Below are 24,358 nucleotides of genomic sequence, written 5' to 3' on the forward strand. Positions count from 1 at the left end.
GGCAGAGTTCAATAAATATTTCTGTTCTGTGTTTGGGGGAAAAACAGATGATGTACTCATGTCATACATGATAACACTTGCTATTCCACTAGTATCTTGGGAGGGTATAAAACAGCAGCTACTAAAGTTATATATTTTTATGTCAGCAGGCCTTATATGCAATAATAATTTTTAAAGGGCTGGCTGAGGAGCTTGCTGGGCTGTTAATGTTGACTTTCAATAAGTCTTGGAACACTGGGGAAGTTCCAGTATTTAAAAGGGTAAATGAGATGACCCAGGTAATTATAGGCCTGTCAGTCTGACATCGATACTGGGCAAGATAATGGAGTGGCTAATAAGAGACTTGATTAATAATAAGATTAAAGGAGGGTAATGTAGTTAATGCTAATCAACATGGGTTTATGGAAAATAGATATCACACTCTTTGAGATTAAAAGTTTGGCTGATAAAGGTAATAGTTTTAATGTAATATATTTAGATTTCTTTAAGGTGTTTGAGTTGGTACTGCATGACATTTTGATTAAAAACTAGAACAATATAAAATCAACACGGCACACATTAAATGACTAAGAACTTAACTGAAAGCTCTCAATGTAATTGTAAGTGGGAAATTCTCATCGAGTGGGTGTATTTGTAGTGAGGTCCCCCAGGAATCTGTTTGTGACCCTGTGCTATTTAACATTTTTATTGATGACCTGAAAAAAAACATAAAATCATCACTGATAAAGTTTTGCAGATGACACAGGAATTAGGGGAGTGGTAAATAGTGAAGAGTACAAGTTGCTGATTCAGAGCAGTCCAGATAGCTTGGTAAACTGAGCACAAGCCAATCGTGTGTTAACATGGCTAAACGTGTACACCTGGGAACAAAGAATCTAAGCCATGCTTGTGAGATAGGGGCTCAATTCTGGGAAGCAATGATTAGGAAAAAGAATTGGGGCTTGTCGTGCTTAATCAGCTGAACATGAGCTCCCAGTGCGATGCTGTGGCTAAAAGGACTAATGCAATTGTTGGATGTATAAAAAGAGGAATCTTGAGTAGGAATAGAACACTGTTTACTGAAATACTGTGTCCATATGTGGTGTCCACAATTCAAGAAAGATGTTGAAAATTGGAGAGAGTTCAGAGAAGAGCCACAAGAATAATGAAAGGATTAGAAGACATGCCTTATAGTGATAGACTCAAGGAATTCAGTCTATTTAGCTTAAGAAAGAGAAAGTTCAGGGGTTACTTGATTAGTCTGTAAGTACCTACACGGGGAACAAATGTTTGATTTGAGCTCTTCAGTTTAGCAGAGAAAAATATAACATGATCCAATGGCTGGAAATTGAAGTTAGACAAATTCCGACTGGAAATAAGGTGTAAATTTTTAACTGTGAGTGTAATTAACCATCGGAACAATTTACCAAGGTTCGTGGTGGATTCTCCATCACTGGCAATTTTAAAATCAAGATTTGGTCTTTTTGTAAAAGATCTACTCTAGGAATTATTTTGAGGATGTTCTGTGCTCTGTGTTCTATGGGAGGTCACACTGGTCCCTTCTGGTCTTGGAGTCTGTGACTCTATGAAAGCAGCCTCCTGTTAATGAACATATTACCATCATCCTGTTCCTTGAATGGAATGAAGATACTTTTCTAAATGTTATGCTTGGAATATGTGCTCCATGTTACCATCATCAGTCTTCCGCAATGAAATTCCTTACCCAGAGCACAGCCCAAATGCTTGACTTCTGCACAAGTGTGCTGAAGGGATCAAACTAACACCCTGAATAGAGACTTCATTGTCACTGTGGAGTTGGCACACTCTCTGCCATCCCTCAGAGTCAACAGGAGTGCTGATGGGCTAAGCTTCAAAAAGCAGCAGAGACCAGAGATTCTCAGGAATTGCAGAACCCAATCCCCACATATCTCAGATTGTTCCGTAAAGGAACTTTCCAAAACTTCCCACTGGTGTAGCCAGCATGCAATGTTCCCAGCTGTGCTCTTTGGCTGTGCAGAGAGAAGTCACAGAGCACACAACAGCTGGTGTTTCTTGAGACAGCATTACTCTCTGAATTTTCCTGGAAGCCAGTCTGCGGTTTTGAGTGTGGGTGAATCATGCAAGTGGTTAGTCTCCTGGCTTTGCTTACTTTTTTTCTGCATATGCCCCTAAGTAACTAGTGGAGAGTGAAAAAGCCCCCTCACTTCTATAGAAGGTGGAAATGGCTCCCTTAGTTTTCTTCATAAATGCGTTCACCTCCATCCTGTGCATAGGGGAAATATAAGATCCTACACACGACCAGCTGTTTGGCAAATAAGCTGAAAATGCACATGCAGATTTCAAACATTCTCAGCTTCTACTTAGACGTACAGATCCGTAGTACTGCACAGCCTTCTGGAAATGGATGTTTGTTTCTTCTGTTGGGTTTAAGTCAGTGGCAACTTCTTTAGGTAACTGTACTAGTTTATGAAGCTAACAGCCACCAACCCCCACGGTCCCTGCTCTGTTTACCTTGCAGCAGTGACCTCCTGTCTGCCTTAATGCTGACCTGCATCAATGGGTATGACTACACTGATGGCATCTTGCGGATCGATGCAGCGGGATCAATTTAGTGATCGATCCTGGAAGCTCTTTCTGGTAGACGTGATAAAACCACTTCCCCAAAAGCAGAAAGGCTGCGTCGACCGGAGAGCATTTCCTGTCGACGCAGCACAGTGAAGATACCGTGGTACATCGATAGCTTGCGTATCTCTCGTCGACTGCTGCCACCAGTGTAGACCAGGCCAATGACCTCTGGACAAATCCCTGCCATTCTCTGGGTTCTGACTCCCAATGCAGTTTGAGGCAGACTGGGATTTAAAACAGCACACCAGTCTGGCTATGTTTACACTGTGAGTTACGGGTGTGATTTCCCTTGCTTGTGTACACACATGCTAGCCCTCATCAAGCTAGGGCAAGTATAAACAGCAGTGTAGCCACGGCAGTGTGGGGAATGTCAGTGGAGGCAAGGCCGAGCTGTGAAGAATATATACCCACCCATTTCTGGCGGGTATGTACTCTGCACACCTCAGCCATACCTCCACTGCTATCTGTGCTGCTGTGGCTACTCTGCTGTTTACACTCAACAGCTAGCATAAGTACATGAACACAAGCAGGGGAATCACACTGCCTAACTCATAGTGTAGATGTAGCCTCAGTGAGCTGGTAGAAGCAGCAATGCAGGAGGGTCAGTGTGGAATAAATGAATATAGTGAAGGGGGAGTTTTGGGGACTGTTAAATTATTAAGAGTCAGTCTAGCATCAGTGACAAACTGGAAATACTGGGTCAGTACTGTTACCTGTATCAGAGGTTGGCTGCATTCATTTTTTTTCTCCAAAACACACATTCAAGTAAAATTACTTGCCCCCCCACCTTTTTAAAATATGTAAGTATTCATAGTCATATTGATAGACCTGAAACTCTGTTCCTAGAATTTGCAATCTGCTCCGTTATAAGCTGCTGTTTTGTAGAGTTAATGGCATTATACAGTGTTTTAGTCACTACTCTTACTAACCCCAGAACGGATTTTGTCCTTCAAATCCCATCTATTAAGATATGTTCTCTATCTTGCTTGCTGTTTGTAATACGAACTGCAGGATCATCCCTTATGTTGTCTTGCATCTGTTTGTAATAGTGCAGCTCAATCATTTAATTTAATGCTACCAGAAGCTATAGGCTTAATTCTAGTAAAGGGTGAATGATGCAAATGTTAATATGTGGGTAATTCAGCCGTATCGATTTAGCCAGCTTCTCACAATTTTCACCTTGAATGCTGTCATATTTCTCAGTAATTGAAAACATAAAATGCATAGTTAACACGGTGGCTTGCTAACTGAAAAGTTCAAGATGATCAATAGCTATCTTTGATAAAATTAATTAAAAATATTTAAAGATCATGAATCTAGACAGAATGTGACAAATTAAGCAAAGAAATAATTGGTCACCAGGACATTTGCTCCCCACTAACTAATGCTTGAAGTCTTCACTTTGTTCTTTGGACATAAATGTGTATTTTATAAAGCTGCATTATGTATATTTGGGTGACTGGAATTTGTATTTTGCATGTGTTTCCCATAATTTCACAATTTATGATCATGTTTTCTTTCCTGAAACCTAGACCTCTTGTACAACACATTTCATGTTTCTGGAGGTCTGATTTGCATTCCTCATTTGCAGTGTGTGTTCCATATCATGTTTAGTTTTACATTTTTATACTTCAAGTTAATGTCTCATTTTTAAAACTCCATGCACAGTAATTCAAAAAAGTCATTTGCTGGCTGACAGCAAAGTAGCATTTTTCTGATGAAATTCCACTTCTGATAAGTGGCACTTTAAAGCCTTTCTTGATGTTAAGAGGTCTGATTAAAATTCAGTCAGATCTAATTTGTTTCAACCTTCCTGAATTATTTTGCCATCTGTATAAACTTCAAGCTTTTAAATGTTGGAAGTATTTTGCTTTCTGTTCAGCATGGTAAATAAAGGCTTCTTAATCTCTAAAACACATATGTAAACTAAGTTGCCTGATTTTAATGAAGTTTAAAGTTGAAATTTTTTAAATTACTGGGAAGACATGAATCAGTGTAGATGAATACTACATTTGAGACTTTATCCTTAATGTATTTATAAACTTCAGCAGAACAATACATTATAAAAACAAGTGAAAAATGACTTGTACTGATTTTGCTGTTCTTCCTAAGCAGGCGTGTGGTTAGATCAAATCCTATTTATTCAGCTTTCTGTGGAAGATTAATTTTAAAAGTGTCGTAAAACATAACTGTTGAAGAAAAGATTGCTTCAGACAATGTGTCCTTGAAGGAAAATTTTTAGTGAAAAGTGAAGTTTCTCACCATGTGGTTAATAGCTTGCATTATAATGTTCTAAAAAACAAGATTCCTGTTGAACCTAATAATTTTCATGTTACAAAGTGATAAAAAAACAAAACAAAACCACAGTCCGTACCACCAATGACTTTTTAAATCAGTCAGTATTAATTTGTATATTGCCTGCTAATGATATTGAGTTCAGCCAAAGACAAATGCTAATTTAATAATTAAAGTGCATTTGAACAAGTAACTTTTTGACTTAGTTTTTTTGTCCTCTCAGATCTGGCATGCATCCCGTTTAATCAGACACCCACTATTATTTTTCTTATGTATATAGAACATGGTTATATACGTCCCATTTCTCGATTGTCACATACTTCAAAGTTGCAGAATGCTGTAAGTTGTGTTAAAGAGTAACAATACAGTCTTGTTTGGCTATTTTTATAACTCAGTTCAGTCTCATCTGCAGCTTTTTATCTTTTAGGATATATCAGCGACCTGTAAGTGCATTCTAGTTTTGTTTCTGTTGCAAAGATTCACTGACACTTCTATTTTTCAGTCCTAGCTATCTTGGGTACTCCAATGGTCCCCATTATTGTAGTATATGAGAGCCTCAGTGTATTTTTTCCTTGCAATAATTCTGAAGTGACGTGAGGAATTGAGGCACAGACTAAGGATAAGTCTACGCTGCAGTCAGCAGGTGCAATTGCAGATGCTAGCTCAAGTAACAATAGCAGTGAAACTGTGGCAGCATGGGTGGCAGTCACTCTAGTATGTACCCAGGGCCCCGGGGGGGGCAGGACTAGCCCAAACAGCCTTCTGTGCTGCTGCAACTTCACTGCCATAGCTATTTGATCAAAGTTAGCTTGAGTATGTCTACTCATGCTGCAATCACACCTCCTGATTGCAGTGTAGATATACTGTATGTGGCTGTATCCTAAGTGACGTGCCCAAGGTCATACAGGAGGCCTGTGGCTGAGCATGGAATGGAATCTGACTCTCTCAACTGGCAGATTTGTGCCCTGATCACTGGACCATTCTGTACTGGGGCTCGAGCAAAGATGTCTTCCTTTTTCTGTTGATCCCCACTTAACAACTGCGGTGTTGTTATATTGCCTGATGTTGTAAATCATAATATATGCAATAAGGTGCACATTCAATGGAATAGCTTCTAAGCGCATATTGTAGCATAAGATTATGTTCCCATGGCCAAGAAAAGCTTCTCTGAGACATCTAGAGTAAGTTGATCTGAGCCTGTTTTTTCATTCCTACATTACTGAACTGTTTTCCTAACTTTACTTCGCTGCAGTTAATGACTATTTATTCAGAACATTCTGGGGAATTATTCTTCAGCAATGCAGCCCTTATCAGCTTTTTAGAGATCGTTCTATGTAGTTAGGCTGCCGATACAACCACCGGTATGCATGTTATATTTCTGAGTACATTTAATAAAATCAGCCTCGCACTGTAAATAGCAACAAGTAGGATGAGTCAAATGAGCTGATGGATGTGCAGTAACAGTCTTCAAAATGTACTTCCTGTTGAAATCTTTTCTGATTTCTTACCTTTTTAAAGGTCACCTAATGTTTACTTATCTTTTGTAGTTAGTCGGGTACACTGTGTCTTGGCTATGTCCTTCATCATTGTGTTATGTACTATTGGGGTCAGATTTTAGTTGTTCAAACGGTGAAGAGTTGCATTTGAACCAGCTTTTCAAATTCATACTCCTGCTTCTCTAGCAAGATCAAACTTTGGATTGGATTCATTCATTAGACACACAATCAAGTACAAAAATATCAATATATTTTTATTTTAGTGCTCTCTGTCAAAGGAAACCTCTGCCTTTTATTGTAACAAAACCCCAGACTACTGAAGTGAGTTATGAATTACCCTTTATGTCTCTGTCCAAAATCTTCTTACTGGCGTGTCTTTCAGATACTGTTTGAAAAAGCTCTACACTGATTATCTGTTCCTTAAAGGCAATAAATTGGAGTTTAGATGCACAATACATGTGCGGGTGGGCAACCAACCAAAAGCTAATTTCAGCCCTCTTGCTGTTTAATCTTTTTGATTCCTTATGGAGAGACAAAGCTGATTGAAGTGGGCATAAGAAAATAAGGGTTTGGGTGTTTAGAGTTAAACTCCTGACCCTGCCCTATTAAACTCTCTACCATTTTTTCCCCTCAGCCTCCGGAATCCAACTCCTAATTCAGAGTTAAACACAATGAGGTTGGGATTCTGTTTGTTTTAAGCGTACCAAGCTGTTGTCTGTCTTGGGTTATTTGCTGCTGATATTGAACTACTGGCCCTCTGACTTTTCAAGTCAGATTGTCAGTTTGTAAATAGTTCCTGATACAGCACCCAATGAATTGAGTGGAAGTACTCCCATTGAATTAAATGAGCATTGGATCAGGGCCATGAATTCTTCCTCAAATGGCCAGGAAGCATGTACTGCCATCACCACAACAAAGAATCTACCTGAATTCTGGTTTCAGCCAGAGCACCTCAAGTGAAAACATGAAATGAAAATGATAATACTGTAGGCGCAACAACTTAGAACATATAGAAGATGCAACAGATGCTTATCTTTGAGTTAGAAATGTATATTTAATTTTCTTAACTCCATGGAGGAAGTGTCAGCTTTTGAATATCTCCCAGAAACTTGTTTTTATTCTAGAAATAAAAAGCCTGAAAGAGAAAAAAACTGCTAATGCATAATTCACATAATTACTTTTAGCTGAATTAAAATCAGATATCCTAATCATGAGACAGACAAGGTGGGTGAGGTAATGTCTTTTATTGCACCAACTGCTGTTGGTGAGAGACGAGCGTTCGAGCTTACACCGAGCTCTTGTTCAGGATGGGTCGAAAGCTTGTCTCTCTCACCAACAGCAGTTGGTCCAATAAAAAACATTACCTTGCCCGCCTGGTCTCTCTAATATATCCTGGGACCTATACAGCTACAACAATGCTGAATACATCTCTCTAAGGAAACAACACATAACAGCTTCCCCCCCTAAATCAAGTTACCCAAACTATTCACAATAGTGGATTGATTTTAATTAAAGAATAAAATAAGTTTATTTACCTACAGAGAGCGAGTTTTAAATGAGTACAAGTAATGAGGCATAAAGTCAGAAATGCTTCAAGAAAAATAAAGATAAAATGCTTCCGCGTGCCTAATGTAACAAATTATACTGGATTCAAGGTATATGCAAGAAACTCTTAGATCACTATACTGACCTTTATAGATCCAGTAACCACCCCAAATACACCAAGAAATCTGTTATCCACAGTCAGGCACTCAGATACCACAGAATATGAAAAAACGGATATACACCTTAACACACCCAAACCCTCTCTTACCAAACAAGGATATGCCACCAGAGAAGTAGATCATGTTATGCAACTGGCTATTCAAATACCTTGAAAGAACCACATCAGCCACACCATATGGAGCTCATTCACCTGCACACTTATTAATGTAATATATGCCATCATGTGCAAGCAATGCCCCTCTGCCATGTACATTGGCCAAACTGGACTGTCACTACGCAAAAGAATAAATGGACACAAATCAGACATAAAAAATGATAACATCCATAAACCAGTTGGAGAGCACTTCAATCTCCCAGGACACTCTGTAGCTGACTTGAAAGTTGCCATACTTCTACAAAAAAAACTTCAAAAACAGACTTCAGTGAGAAACTGCAGAGCTGGAACTCATATGCAAACTTGACACAATCAGACTGGGTCTGAATAGGGACTTGGAATGGTTATCTCATTACAAGAAGTAATTGTCACTGTTCACACATTCTCACCTTCTAATCAATGGTTGTGAATAGGCCTCATCTACTCTAACCGAATGGACTTTGCTAACACCTACCCTCCCCATTACTTTTCCTTGGGTGGGTGGGTATCTGATTTCTGTTTCTTGCATCTGATGAAGTGGGTTGCAGCCCACAAAAGCTTATGCCTGCAGAAATTAAAGTTGTTAGTCTTTAAAGTGCTACAGGACTCTCGTTTTTCCTTCAATACAGAAATTAAACTATCTCTGACTGCACAGCCCTAGTTGTCACGACCCCCCCCCCCAATGCTGGAACTAATTCTCTGTATCATCAAATAACTACATAAATACCCACACTCAGTGGGGCCACATTCTGAGAGAGATCTTTCCTGAACCCCTCTTCTGGCCTTCAAACAACCCCCCAACATCTCCAAGCTCATCAGAAGCAAGCTCCCCACAGACCAGGACACAGACTCAGAGCAGCCCCAGACTCTGCCAGAACAGCAGATGCAAAACCTTCAGACAGATCTCCACTTCTACAATGATCAACACCCCCCACAACACACCTTTCAAGATCCATGGGTCTTACATATGCCTACCACAATATATGGTGTACTTCATGCAGTGCACTAAATATCCCAATAGCAACTATGCGGATGAAACCAGACAATCACTATGCTCTCGAACTCCCACAGTAAAATAAAAGACAAAAACATCCAATCACCTGTGGGTGAACGCTTTTCACAAAACAAACACTCTATATCTGACCTCTCAGTCCTCCTCAAAGGAAACCTGCACAACATTTTCAAAAGATGATCCTGGGAACTTAAAATCATAACTTTGCTAGACATTAAAAATCATGGTCTTAATAAAGACATGGGATTTATGGCTTATTACAACAATTTGTAACCCATTTACCTCCTTTTTTGGTCTTAAAACTAGAGGAATGTTAATGGGCTACTTCACTTTGAATGGTCCCTTAGAACATGTGCTAACTACTTATGCTAAACTATCTGTTCGATCTTGTGACATTCTTAATACCTTTCCCAGACCTAAAGAGGAGCTCTATGTAGCTCAGAAACTTGTCTTTTTCAACAATAGAAGTTGGTCCAATGAAAGATATTACCTCACCAACCTTGTCTGTCTAATATCTTGGGACTCACACAGTTACAACAATACTGCATATATAAGGGCTGCATTGTAAAATTTATGAAGGATGTTTGTATATACTGGGTTTTCCAAGGACTTTAACAGAGAAGGGTCTTTTGGTATAATAACCTAAGCTTGAATTGACACAGAGCCTTTGTTTCGATTCAGCAATCGGATCGTACCTCTAAGGGGGCATCCCAACTCTTGTAGAAGGGTTGGAAAGACTTTGGCTTACTCGGGCCCCATAACACTGATCAGTGATCTCTGATAAAGCTGTAGCACGATTACAGGAACTTTTATCAGTTTTTACATGTTTTCTCTCTCTGCTTTTTTGTCTTTAAAATAAATGCGTTGTCGTTGTCCTCTGAGTCACAGCACAGCACAGGTGCTGGCCTGAGGGCACCTTGGCTTGCTGGGGATATCATAGTGTAAGGCAGGAGACTGTGCTGCATTAAAACTCACAGTCAGAAGGGAGTGGGACAAAGGTCCATGCCCAGAGACAGGTGGTGGCTGGAGATCTGAGACTGACTGGGCGCTCCTGGAGTGGCCCACGTGGGGGTTACAGGTGCAGTTTTCCTGAAGCTGAGACAGATCGCTCTAGTCAAGAGGGAAGGCAGTTCTTCTCACCAGAAACTATTGTCTGAGACTATATTTTGCCAAGAATGCAGGTATTTTGTTTGTGGCTCTGTACATAAGCTGTGTAAGCTTTTTTTCTGAAGACACTTGGTGATTCTTCACCTTGACTAGTCTCATTTCACCCAAGACTCCAGCAATGCTGTGTGAGTGCTTTCTTCTTCAACACAGCATTCATTACGTAGGGCAAGCAGCACATCTAAAATGTTGATTTGAAAGAGCACTAAACAGTCTGAAACAGTTTGCTGCCTAACCCAAGAACCTCTTAGTCTAATTTGCAGAAGTTAGTGAAGCATAACAATAATGTCTTCACATGGACAGGAAGAGAGTCCTAACAGTTCACAGTTGCTGATTATCTCCCAACATGCTGAAGGGCCATCATATAAAAATGTATTCAGATTACATCATCCTTTAACATGTACTTTAAGAATTAGTAGAGTGAGAACGGTGGGGTACTAAGAGCTGCTTTCATAATCTTGTGGGGAGAGAGTGATTAAATAGAAAGCCTCACAGAACCTACCAGCACCATTAGTCCCCTGTCCTCCAACCTGGGACAGTTCCTTCCAGATTCTGTAAATGCTGTCCCAGCCTGACCTAAGGAGTCGGTCAGAGGAGAATCAATGCTCCCGCACTCCAGTGAGAGCGCAAGCTGCTCGTCTTATTCCAAGTCCCTGCAGGATTAGGGTATTCCCTGAGGTAACGCAATTAGGTATTTGCCCCGACCAGTGGTGCAAGCACCTAAGGCTACTTAAAGTTCTTTTAATTGGAGTGTGATGGAGCAGGAAAAAAAAAAAAAAAAGACTTGGCAGACTACTTAGATTCTTAACCACTTAACAATCTTTTATTTATCAGCTCACTAGTACAACAGCTAGCAATTTAAGTGATTTATTTTACCACAAATTGTCCTCCCTTATTTTTTTACAAATTCTTAGAACACAGATAAAACTAAAAACACACAAAAAACGTATGCATGCAACACTAACAACAGTTACTACTACTGTTACACTTACGATACCTCCTGGAATACAAGTAGAATTAGTATTTTTAAACAAACATTGACTACTTACTACCGACACGAACTAACTCAGTTGCAGCAGCAACGAAAAGTTTTTCATGACCTGGTCTATTTAATTAGAATTCTATTTTAATCCAGGTGGAACCTCTTATCGCATTCACACCCAGGTTATCATCTGGGGGACAAGTCCCAATGGGTTATCAGCTCAATTACCTGACTATTCTAATGCAATATTGAGGTGATGAGCTGGAGAGAGGCGTGATGGTTGATCAGGCCCTCTACGCAGTGCGATTCTGGTGCACCCTTTTCTTGATGTGTGGCTCTCCGATTTGGGCTTGCCTGACAACCCCTTTTATGTCTACTCCGGTTTATACGTCGGCCAAGCCAATTATGGACATTTTTTACATCACCTTGATGGCTCGTCCTTGGAAAGTCCCCAGGTCAACAGTTTATTACTGACCAGACATAACTTGCCAAGTAAAAGTTGCAGTGACTGCAAACTTCCAAATTTGGGCCTGGAACTGCTGTGCTTGCAAGTTCCGCTTATTCTGAGTTCACTTGGTTACTTTCGGTCATAACTTTTTGCTGCCTTTGAGTTCTCCATGTATGGGCTTGTAGCTTACTTCTCACAAAAATGGATTTGGGGCATACATTTTACAAATAGGTTTTCACCCTGTTACAACATTCCCCTAGTTCAACAGCATGGCATGACCTTGTAGCACAAACCACTAATACCACCAGAGGTTCTGGTTAATTCCATTCCCAGTACCAGCGAAGTTAGTATGTTGAGGAGGGGAGCTACATGTCATTACCAGGCTTTGGGGCTGGCATCTGTTCAGAGTATGCATTGTGGCAGCGGTTCCCAACCTTCTCGAGTGTGCGGACTCCTTTTCAACCTCCAACATTTTGTGGACCACCACATGCTACTAGTTTTATTTGAAATTGTACATTTCCTTGGTGAGGATATTATTTTTCTTTTCCGTGGACCCCCTGTAATAGTCTCGTGGACCAGCAGGGGTCTGTGGACCACAGGCTGGGAACTGCTGCACTATGGTACTACGATCCTATGGCAGCATTTGACAGTTGGTGCCTCAGGTTCTAGGTGCTTTTCCTTAACACATACTGGTAACCATTTGAAAGTTAATATGCATTAACATAGGGTGTTACATTTTTAAAGCATTCAAATTGTATTAAAGATTAAGTTTTTACTGCTAGTGAAGTGCAAGGCTTAAAATTACATTTTGTGGACACTTTGGTCTTGAGCCATTTAATTTGAAGACAGGGTGTGGGAAAATACGCAGTTGTGAGTTGAATGCAGCGTTGGTGCTGAGCGTTATCTGTGCTGTAGAAAATAAGGTCATGTGAAGCAGAATATCATTTTCACTAATAAGATGCTAGAATTAAACTGAATTTTATTCATAACATGGGGTAGGGAAGATGATCACTGATCTTCTTTTTCGAGATTTGGTGGCACTTAGGAAGGATTTCCATACTATAAGACAGTTACGTAAAAGTTTGCATACTTGGATTTAACAGGATGTCTTGTGATTTTGAAAAATGCAAGTATTTGACTTGTTCCCTCTTTAACTTCGTTTTTGAAGATTTTGAAAACCATTTTTCTGCAGCACTTGTAAAGTTGGGCCAGAGAGGTGAGTAATAAAATGGGCTGTCAATGGTGATCTGAAATACAGCAGGTAAACTTGCAATCTGAAACGAGTCACATTAACTTTGTTTAGTGTCTTTTCCCAAGGTGGCTTGCTGTGGCTAGATGCCTTTGACTTCCTCTTGTAGACTTCTGTGCTCCTGCAGCAAAATGTCATAGTAACTGTGCTGTAAGTGGGGAAAATGGCTCCTCTACTTCACAATTTTTGAAGCCGCCTGCTCCAGCTGATGAATTGAAAGAATTGTACTGGCATATTTTCAATAGCATGCCACAAGCTGCTTTTAAAAGTCTCTTCCCACACTCTTTCTGAGGACCTGATCCTGTGAGGTACTGAGCTACCTCAGCTTCCCCTGGAAAAACAATGGGACATGAGTACTCAGCAATACTTTGTAGGATTAGGTCATTGGTGTCATTATGTATAATTCACACCCTTTTTTGCATAATTTATTGGCATTGCATTGCAGTGATGACCTGAAAACTACTTTGAAAATTGATTAATTTGATAGGGGAATTTCATAACAAACAAATACTTCATTATTTGTGTGAAGGATGGAAAAAATCTTGGTAACCCTGAAGATTCTGGATGTTAATTTAATTCCAGGTTTATAGAGGACTGGTGTGTTTAAAAAGAAAAAAAAAGTGAATACATTTTTAAACCAGCCTGGAGAAAGCACGTTTAATACAAGAGAGCCTTGGTAGGGAATGAACCTGATTGGATCTAATAGATCTTTTCCACCTCTAATTTGTGTGCGGTTTTGCTAACTGAGAGGTCTATACTGTCTGTCTGCATATTAACTCTACTAGGAGTTATACATGTTACACTACAGGATGAATAATCCTTTAAATATTTTACCAGCAGCGCTTGTGTCTGTCATCAGTGAGCAAAGTTACAGTAGTTATGGATGAGCTAGAACATTGGCCTTTTTTTTTTTTAAAGTGACTAGTGACTTGGAATTACTTTTTTGGGGTGCAGTGGTGGGAGAGGCTCAAATTGAAACCTCTTACCTGAGCTTCAAGAATTGCTGAGCAACCACCCTCTGAAAATGAAGTTCTGGTCGTTCAAGGTATCTCAAGTTGGGCACCCAGCATTGCTAGTCACTGTTCTTCTATGAGAAAGTTTAAATATAAGAGCATTGTTTCTCTCTCTTTACTCTACTTGAGACATTGTGCAAGGGAGTTTTTCACAATCTAACTTCATATTGTGTCTTTCAGGGAGTATCTTGGAAAGCAGTTACAGTCAGAACAACCTGCAACAGCCACGGCACGAAGCTAAACATTTCGGACTGTATGTTGCAATTCTTCCTTCCTGGGTATAGCTGGAGTATATATATCTTAAATGGAAAATAAGCAAACATATTTGATGGCACTATTTGCTTCCTGCTAACACATAGACCTCCTTCCTGTTTTCCTCTGGTGCTGTCACCTAGTAAAAGTTAATGTTTGTGAAACAACCTCTGACAAATCTGCCAGTTGACATCCTGCTATATTACAAATGTATCTGAAACAAGGCTGATATGTACTGCCTTTGTTTTATGTATTTATTGTTTTCTCATAACAAGAATCTTATTAAAGGATATTCATTCCAGCACACTAGCTTGACTCTCTGGATTTTTTCTTTCAGTGTTATTAATGTTGTCCATTTCTGAAAACAGGAATAAATTCCTGTTTCTATGTACAGAGTAATTCATAAAATTGTCTTGTAAGACAATGTGTTGTATGAAATTCAGTAACCTGGAAAACATTTCTGATCAGTGTCCATAAAGTCTTATTTAAAATAATATTACTATGTTTGTAAATAAAAATATACATGATTTTATTTTTTTCAATAAATGGCTTGGCTTTCCTAAGATGAAATGCACAGAAACCAGTCTTTTTTTTTTAAGTTGGGAGAGGCGGGGCTGGGCTGGCAAGACATAAAGCTGTAAGCTCCTCCTGGCTCCACAATAGTAAGTGATTATAGCAAGACCAAACATTAATAGCACATCATAGGCTTTATGTTAAAGCATCAGGCCAAAGAATAAGTAACTTTGAGCTAATAAGTACAATAACTGACATGGAGTGAATTGCTTTGCAGTGTCTTATTTTTTTCCTGGTTACTGAAATAGCTGCTTTCTGGTATTACAGGCATGAGTGTTTACTTTCATTCATAGAGTTCTGATGCCATTCCTTAAACTACTGCACTTGGCTTGCAAAGTTTTTAACGAAATTACTTGGCTATAAACACCTTATATCCATTTAAAAATTGTAATCCGTATTAGTACTACTCAAAAGTTTAACACAATATGGAGAGCAGTGAATGTCAAGATTGGCATATAAAACTATTCATAGTCCCTACACAGGAGCTGAGGATCAGGTTGACAGTATTATATGCTGTAGAACTAGATGCAACCTGTTCTCTTCCTCTGCTGCCTCCCCCCCCTGTAATATTAAAACATGGGAGGTATAGTGGGAGAATTGTTCCTAGACCCAGCCAATGATCAACTCATACTTCGAAAGATCTTGCAGATGCTATTTTAATCCATAACAATTTACCATCCATGAAAATGGAGAAGCTTTCTTTCTTCAATCTGGCTTTTCATTGGGTGCTAAAACTTCCTCTTGGAGAGAGCAAATCATTGTAAACTTTCTCCAAGCCTCTAAAAATGTTCATTCCAAGTTTTGAGTCCACTGTAAATAGCTTGCTTTGCTAAGTGTAGCATGTAGACTAAGGCCCCAACACATCAATGAACTCCATGTGGGCACATGCTTGAGTTTGTGCTGATGTAAGAGTCAGCAAGATGGAGCTCACTCTGGGCTCTTGTTTCTCCTGAAGCAGTGAAGGCTGGTCTCAAGATTTGGTGGGATGCCAAGAATCCTCTTGGAGACACTCCATGAAATCTAAAGGTAGGTCCTGCGATCAAAGCTGTGCACAGTAGGGAGACCAACTGTTTTCTTTGGCAGGTTCACTCCAAAGAGAAGGGGACTGAAGATGGAACCTTGAGAGGGATACGCATGATTAGCAACGGACTCCTCATACTTCCCTAGCTAAAGGATATGCTGGAGGGTGGGTTAGTAAGGAAAAAGAATTGGGGGAGGGGGAGAGTGACTGTCTGCAGCAGGAACAATTGCAGTCTATATTTTGTAGCTAGAACTGACAAAGCTATCTAGAACCCAGAACTTCTTTGAATTTAGCCTCCACCTGCATTTGGGGTTGTCCTCACTTTTATGAGTTTATTTTTGTTCAAATGTGTTATGCCAACCAATTCCAGTTTCAAGTGCTCTAGCCGCTGTTTCTTATGGACCTGCTATTTTTAATTCACTCTGCTGTGTGTTCACTGAAGTTTCATGATATCGTTTTTGCTCCCCCATTTGATGACTAACTTTCAGAAACGGGAGAAGAGTTTTAAGTCACAGGTGGTGCTAAGATACCTGCATCAATTTGCGCCTTCTGGTGCCAATAATCTTGCAAATAACTTTTGTTGGCAACTTGTATCTGATTACTGTAAGTGAATAAAAGGTCTCGAATACAAATAAATGATCCTGAGTTACTGCTTTTTCATTATTTACCCAGCTGTATTTGCAGCTCATCTAAGGTAGTCACATTTCATTTTCATTACATCCAATAAATAGGAAACAGACAGATGAAATGTCAAATAGATTGAACATTTCAGTACAGTGTGACACAGGAGGATGTGGGCAAAGTTGAGATTTCAGTGAGTGAAAGCATATGCTAACAGCTTCCTTCTTGTATGTTGATAACATAAGGGTTGAAAGATTACTTAAAACTGACTGACATTGGCAGTGTGTCTAACTGGCTTCTGAAACATGGTTTGATGGAAGGAATTATAATAGTCTACCCATATTAACACCATACATTTCCTGTTTGCAAAATTTTGTAGGGTTTTACTCAGTTTTGTTTTTCATTAAATTTGTGTCAAGATAAATGGGCTTTAATTATCCTAAATAAATTTTTAAAATCTTTATCAGCGGACTGCACAGTTTCATCAGTTGAGGATAACTTCCACTTTTATAATACAACTTCATAAATTACCAGTCTCTGGAAAATTAAATGGGAAAACTTTTGAGCAAGTTTTGAATTCACAATGAATGTGAGAAAAGAGTTTAAACTTGAATTAAAGTGAGTAGAGAGGGAAGTGAAGAAACTTAGATACTCTTGAACCTAGGAAGATATACGTGCAATGTTGGCAACTGAAGCTCTGATCCAGCAAAGCAAATAAGCATTTGCTTAATTTTAAGTATTCCATTGAAGTCTACTTGGATTATAAAGTTTTTTGGGGTGGGAAAGTTTTTGTACAGTGCATAGCACAAAGGCTGTGATTCATACCCAAAGTGCTACCTTAATTCAAACAATTAAATTGGGGCCTAACCCAGCAAAGCACTAACTCAAATTAGGACTCTGGGGAGAGGTTGAACAGTATAATATTGAACATTTGTATTTTGTGTGGCTTTTCATAGAGTGTTTAGTGCACCTTAAAAGTCTACCTTTAATTATGGAGTGAAAGCAACCAATGGAAGTCTCAGTAGAGGAAGAAAACTTGCTAACCTGTAGGTAGAGAGAAGGTCATTCTCTATGAGAAATGCGATATCAGCCCAGTATGGAATCAGCAAAAGGCTATGTCATGGACCACCACCACCTGATCTCTACCCAGCTTTCAAAACCTTTAGCTTGCCTCTTGTCAATTTCTGCAGAGCAATTATGTGTTGTCTATTTAGAACTGTGTGGCATGTTGAAAATGTGGAGGTAGTATTAAACTGAAATTAATATAAAGGCAAATAACCATAGATATTACTGCACTGGGCTGGACCAGAATTAAAGTAGGTGCAAATTGAGGGCTGTTAAATGGTTTATTGAAATTAATGACAGTCTTGCTGTTGACTTAAATCGGAGGATTGGGACCCATGCAAAACACTTTCACCTGTAGTTCTATCCAATAAATAAGTATAGCTGCACGTGGAGTCTAGATTTTCCTATGTGTAAATCCCTATCAGGCTACAGAAGGAGCCCAAATAAGTGTATTAGTGATTACCAATTTTGGGGAGATGGTCTTGTGGAGGAGGCATTAGTTAAATTACAACATGGAGGGGGACTAGTATAGTGCAACTATTGCATGGATTTATCTGGATAGTTTTGAGAATTGATCTGTGGTCAGCGTAATGCTATTAGCGGCCTACATAGGAACAAACCGAGGAGCTTATGACAGAGGCTGCAACGGCACAGGAAGCGTTAGGTGAATTTACCCACAAAACAAGCACTGGTAGCTGGGTCGTGGTGGATCAAAAATGTGATGACTGAAGTTGGCGCAAATATTAGCCACCCCAGTCAGCATGTGATTTTTTGCATCAGATAATGGAGGAAAGGAATGAGAGTTTGATAAAGGTTTGGACCAGAAAGGAATCGGGTAAAATCTACCCTTTTGAAATTGAAAGAAAAAAATGGCTTAGCCAACGGATAGTGGTGATGAGATTTTTGTACTGAGATAAAGATGGAAAGTTTTGTTCTAGTGAGACCCAGGAAATCATACGGCTGGTTGTTTCCTTAGTGGGTTGGCAGAGCAGTTACGTTTTTGTTTTGGGTTTTTTTTTAATTTTGTGATAGTTGGTTTACTAGCTGGAGTAGTGGATGATCTAATTGCTGTGGTCTATTTTGAGAATAGTGACAATAGGGATAACTCCATTAAGAGAACATCTAGGGTAGCATCTTTTGAATGGCTTTCTCTTCCAGGTAAAGATGTTAAATGACAGGAAAAGATTAATATGTGGCCCAAGAGATGGTGCACAGAGAAACTTCAGATTTTTAGTATATTGAAGTAACTTTTGGGGTAGCCATGACCTATATTAGATTGATACTTGTCTAGTTTGACAATTGATAAATTAACAAAGAGATAGGGTAGTTGTAGGGCTTGCAAAAGTTTTACAACCTGTCTTGATACAAAAATCCCAAGTTCACTATTGTGTCTAATTCCTTTTTCTCTTTAAAATGCTTCAGGTTTCCAAACTCATGAGCCTTCAACTAACTGGAAGGAAAATCAATAGTTTGTAAAACAGTCATTCTCCTACTATTAGACTTCAACATATAGCTTCACATTTTTATTAACCTTTATTAACTTATTGATCACAAGTGATGTTTTGCTCTGACTTTTCATTAAGTTGTAATCAATATATTTTGGGTATGAGAAAGACTTTGACAAGGTCCGTCACCAAAGGCTCTTAAGCAAAACAAGCAGTCATAAGATAAGAGTGAAGGTCCTCTCATGGATCAGTAAGACCTGGAAACAAAGTGTAGGAATAAATGGTCAGGTTTCAGAATGGAGAGAGGTAAATAGTGGTATCCTTGAGATCTGTACTGGGGCCAGTGCTGTTCAACATGTTCATAAATGATCTGGAAAAAGGGGTCAACAGTGAGATGACAAAGTTTGCAGATACAAAATTGCTCAAGATAGTTAAGTCCAAAGCAGACTGTGAAGAATTACAAAGGGATCTCACAAAACTGGGTGACTGGACAACAAAATAGGGCAGATGAAATTCAGTGCTCACAAATGCAACATAATGCATATTGTAAAACATAATCCCAACTACACATACAAAATGCTGGGGTCTAAATTAGCTGTTACTACTCAAGAAAGAGATCTGGGAGTTGTGGATAATTCTCTGAGAACATCCACTCAGTGTGCAGCTGCAAACAAGCTAACAGAATATTAGGCACCATTAGAAAAGAGATGACAGTCAATATCCTAAATTCACTATATAAATCCATGGTATGCCCACGCCTTGAATACTGCATGCAATTCTGGTCATCCCCTCTCAAAGGAAGATATATTAGAAATGAAAAAGGTGTGTGTACATATAAGGTAGGGCAACAAAATGATTTGGGATATGGAACAGCTTCACTCGGAGAAGAGATTAAAAAAACTGGAACTTTCCAGCTTGGAAAAGGGCCAACTAAGGAGGAATCTGATCGAGGTCTATAAAATAATGAATGGTATGGAGAAAATGAATAAGGAAATGTTGTTTGCCCCTTCACATACCACACAAACCAGGGGTCACCCAATGAAATTAATAGGCAGCAGGTTTAAAACAAAAGGAAGTAATTCACATAATGCACAGTAAATCTCTGGAACTCTTAGCCAGGGGATGTTGAGAAGGCCAAAACTATAACTGGGTACAAAATTTTTTTAGATGAGTTCATGAAGGCTAGATCTATCAATGTCTATTAGCCAAGATGGTCAGGGACTCAACCCTATGCTCTGGATGTCCCTAAGCCTCTGACTACCAGATGCTGCGATTGGATGACGGGATGGATCACTTGATAATTGCCCTATTCTGTTCATTACTTTTGAAGCATATGGTACCAGCCACTGTCAGAAGATGACAGGGTATTGGGCTTGATGGACTATTGGTGTGACCCTGTATGGCCATTCTTATGCTCTGTAAAAAGATTGTCTACACTTTCAGTGCTGCAGCTGTGTCACGATAGCACTTCACTGTAGACACTACAGCGACAGAAAGAAGTTCTCCCATCACTGTAGTTAATCAGCTCCCTGAGAGTCAGTTGCTAGATTGATGGAACAATTCCTCCATTGATCTAGTGCTGTCTACACCGGGTATTAGGTCTACTTAACTATGTCTTTCAGGAGTGTGGATTTTTTACTGTAGACCAGCCATAATTAACTTGTCTAAAATTGAAGGAAAAAGGTTCTCTTTTGAATAATGTAACTTCCATTTTTTTAAATAGGTTGGTGAGAATCTTATTTTGTTAAGAACATAAAACATTCCTTTGTCTTTGAACACTTTCCTATTAAACATTTTGAAAAATTCTGTTAATTTAGGTTTTTTGCTCATCTTTCACACTCTAACTAGACTGCTCAATTTCATATTCTGGTTCTCCTTTACTAGTTCTATGCTGCAACCAGTACTTCAACGCTGCTGGAGAATACTAAAATTTCATTTTTAAAACTTTCATTGAAAATATATGGGCCTATCAGTGATGCTGCTCCTTACCTTCACTTTATAAGGGGAATTCACTGGAACCCTCATCATATATCCGTTACTAATACAGTGACTCAAACTTTAGCTTCCTCTGGAGATAGTCCTCAAAATGTCATAGTACTTCTCCATACTTAGTTAATATTTCATTGCAAATGAGAGAGAGAGAAACGTTGTTTCATACAAACAATAGAGTTTACTTCCCTCCTGCCCCAACCTTGATTTATCTTGGCAATCACAAATTGGTCTGCAAAAATTATGGTAATCTTTATTTACACATATTAGGGCACAAATTACATATTTATGTCCAGCCAAATTTGTGGGAGCCTAGATATTTTAGTGCCTATGATCAAGCAAAAACATTTTTAGAATCCAGATTGGTTCCAGCAAATGCTACAGTTGGACAAGAATCCGCTTCTAGGAAGAGAAGATCGCAGAATCCATTTAACCAGATTTTTTCATAATAGTTGGGTTTTTATAAGGTTTTACATTTATTCCATCTGTGAAACTAAATGAGTCACAGGCTGATTGTTTTCAGGAAAATGCTTATAAGATTCTTTTAATTTGAGTGATTTTTCTCTCAGCTCTCAGAAATATGTAGGTAAAAAATTAATCTGTATACATTGTATTTATATTCCTAGACACACAACTATGCAAAACTAGAGTTCACACTATTCTGTCAATGGTTTTTATTCCTGATTATCTGAAAAACAAGCAGCATAAACAGAGGAATCAAGGTTAGCAATCCAAACCTTTAAGGATAAGTCTACACTGCAATGCAAAACCTGTGGCTGGCCTGTGCCAGCCTACTTGGGCTCAAGCTCAGGGACTCTTTCATTGCAGTATAGACTTCTGGGCTCAGGCTGGAGCCTGGACTCTAGGACCCTGTGAGGTTGGAGGAGCCCCAGAACTCAGGATGCAGCCCCGAGCCCAGAGGTCTACACTGCAAGGAAACAACACTGCAGCCTGAGCCACTCCAAAGAAAATTAGTTCAGCGCTCCAAGTACTTGTTTGTTGGGGAGAATACATTGTAACGTTCATACACAAAGTGGTTGCATCTTGCTTTAAATATTAAACTTAATTCCACCTTTACTATGGAGATGCAACTGGAGCCTCTCTGGGTATGTCTACACTGCAATTAGACACCCACGGCTGACCTGTGGCAGCTGATTCGGCTCACAGGGCGTGGGCCGCGTGGTTGTGTAACTGCAGTGTACATGTCTGGGCTCATGCTGGAGCCTGAGCTCTAGAACCCTGTTTGTTGGGAGGGTCCCAGCCCGAGATGCAATGTCTATACCACAATTAAACGGCCCTGCAGCCCAAGCCCTGTAAGCCTGATTCAGCTGGCATGGGCCAGTCATGGGTGTCTAATTGCAGTGGAGATGTACCCTCTTATATGTTCAAACTTGGAAATAATGGGTTCTTGTTTATATAAAGTTACTGAATAAGTTATTGCCAATATTGATAAATAAAGTAAAAGCTGAACACCAATGCAAGATATTATGTTCACTTTCGCATAGGAAAGTAAGCAAAATATTGCAGGTTTACTTAGCTCTAGTTCAAATACCTACCCTAGCCTCCCTTCACCTCCAAAGCCAAGTGACTGGAAGTACAGTGCTCAGTCTATTGTGTTCTGAGGAGATGGAAAATACTGCCTTGTTTATTTCAGTTCTTTCTGCACTAGGAGTTGGGCACACACAATTCATGTTGGGAGCAAGGCTATAACCTAAATTTAGTGCGTTGTTTTGTAGCTTGTCTCTTGCAATGCTGAGCATTGTAGGCAGACTTGATAAATCATGCCTTGATATCAGCTAAAGAGGACAATCTATAGTAAGGATATTCCTAAATCATAAGGCACATTAAATAAAAAATTTAAAATTCAATCCATGTCTATTGCCGTGTTGTGAAGTGTGTATGGAACAGAAATACCTTGTGTTTAATACAGCCATGCATCATCAACGCCACCGCTTGCAGTACCAGCAGTGTAATGTCTGAAATTTAATCTGATAATCTGGATTTCTCTCTTTTTGAGGGGAACTTGAGGCACTATTTGTAATATCTCAAATTAAAATCCATTTACAAATGGAGCCATTTCTTATATGGAGGAAACTTGTTTGTTCAAATTAGTTCTCATTTATTCAACCCATTCAAATATAGCCAAGTGTTAACTGCTGCATAAATTAATTTGAAAGCCAGCACTTTTATAAGAGGTGGCTATGCAGGTGCCCTGTTTGTGATTGATTGATTGTCTGTGCTTGTTTATCTTCATTAAAAACAACCATTCAAATTGTACACTTAACTCTGTAGCGTAGACAAGGCCTTTGTCGACAAGGGTCAGCTTTTGCCAAAAACCAGTGGCGGTGTACACACTACAATGCCCTTCCGCTGACAAAACTCTCCTGTTTTGCTGACAAACTAAAACCACCTTGACGAGTGGCATAGAGATTTTAGTGGCAAAGTTAGATTGACAAAAGGTCAGTGTAGATGCTGCACTTAGTTATGTTGCTGTAAATGGCCTCTAGGAGGTGTCCCACAATGCCCATCCTAACTTCTCTGGTCAGCAGTCTGAACTCAGCTGCTCTGCACTCGACTACACAGGCATCTGCCCTCTCGCTTTAAAGGCCCAGGAATTTTTGAAATGCCACTTCTAGGTTGCTTGGCGTGGTGAGCTCACATTACATCTTCCCAGCTGACAATGGTGACTCCACCCAGCAAATGAGCTCCCGCTTGAAGCACACCTGAGTTGTTAGATCTGCTGACTGTGGGGAGAGAAGGGTGTGCAGTCCCAGCTCTGCTCCAGCTGTAGGAACTTCAATACCTACTGTCAGATTTCTCGTGGCATATTGGAGAAGGGCTATGAATGGGACATACATCAGTGCCATGTGAACATAAAGTTGCTGAGGCAGGCATACCAGAAGGTGAGGTAGTCAAATCATTGCTCTGATGCTGTGCCAAAGACCTGCCACTTCTATAAAGAGCTGGACGCCATCCAACTCCACCTCCACGGCCAAAAAAAGCTCTGTGGATACTTCAGTTGGGGGGTGTGCATGCTGGAGACAGCGGAGAGAGGAATCAACCCTGAGGATGAATGGTGGACGAGGAGGTTGTTGGAGTATGAGATTGGATAGGTAACAGGGTCATCCAGTACCATGATGAGCCAGAACCTCTTCTCGACCCAGAAGAGTTTGAGCCAGCCCCAGAACATGAATGATGCAGGAGAGGGGAGCCTGGGTAAGTTATCTTTATGAGTTGATGCTGCTTTGTTACATGCTAGAAGTGGGTAAAG

At 39.7% G+C, this 24,358-nt stretch overlaps 1 protein-coding gene across 2 annotated transcripts in view; it reads left to right on the forward strand.

The window, feature by feature from the left end:
* Window positions 1-14,679, forward strand: part of ATP6V1H (ATPase H+ transporting V1 subunit H) — a 72,756-nt gene extending 58,077 nt beyond the window's left edge. For both annotated transcript variants that reach the window (XM_067553781.1, XM_067553782.1), the window contains exon 14: window positions 14,302-14,679. In XM_067553781.1, the coding sequence (XP_067409882.1) occupies window positions 14,302-14,362 (61 nt within the window). In that variant the 3' untranslated portion in view covers window positions 14,363-14,679. The remainder of the gene's footprint in view (window positions 1-14,301) is intronic.
* Window positions 14,680-24,358: the final 9,679 nt, after the last annotated feature.

Source organism: Emydura macquarii, unplaced genomic scaffold, assembly GCF_026122565.2.
Source record: "Emydura macquarii macquarii isolate MOO-44397 ecotype Brisbane River unplaced genomic scaffold, CSIRO-AGI_Emac_v2 contig_1477, whole genome shotgun sequence".
In the NCBI taxonomy this organism is placed as follows: domain Eukaryota; kingdom Metazoa; phylum Chordata; order Testudines; family Chelidae; genus Emydura; species Emydura macquarii.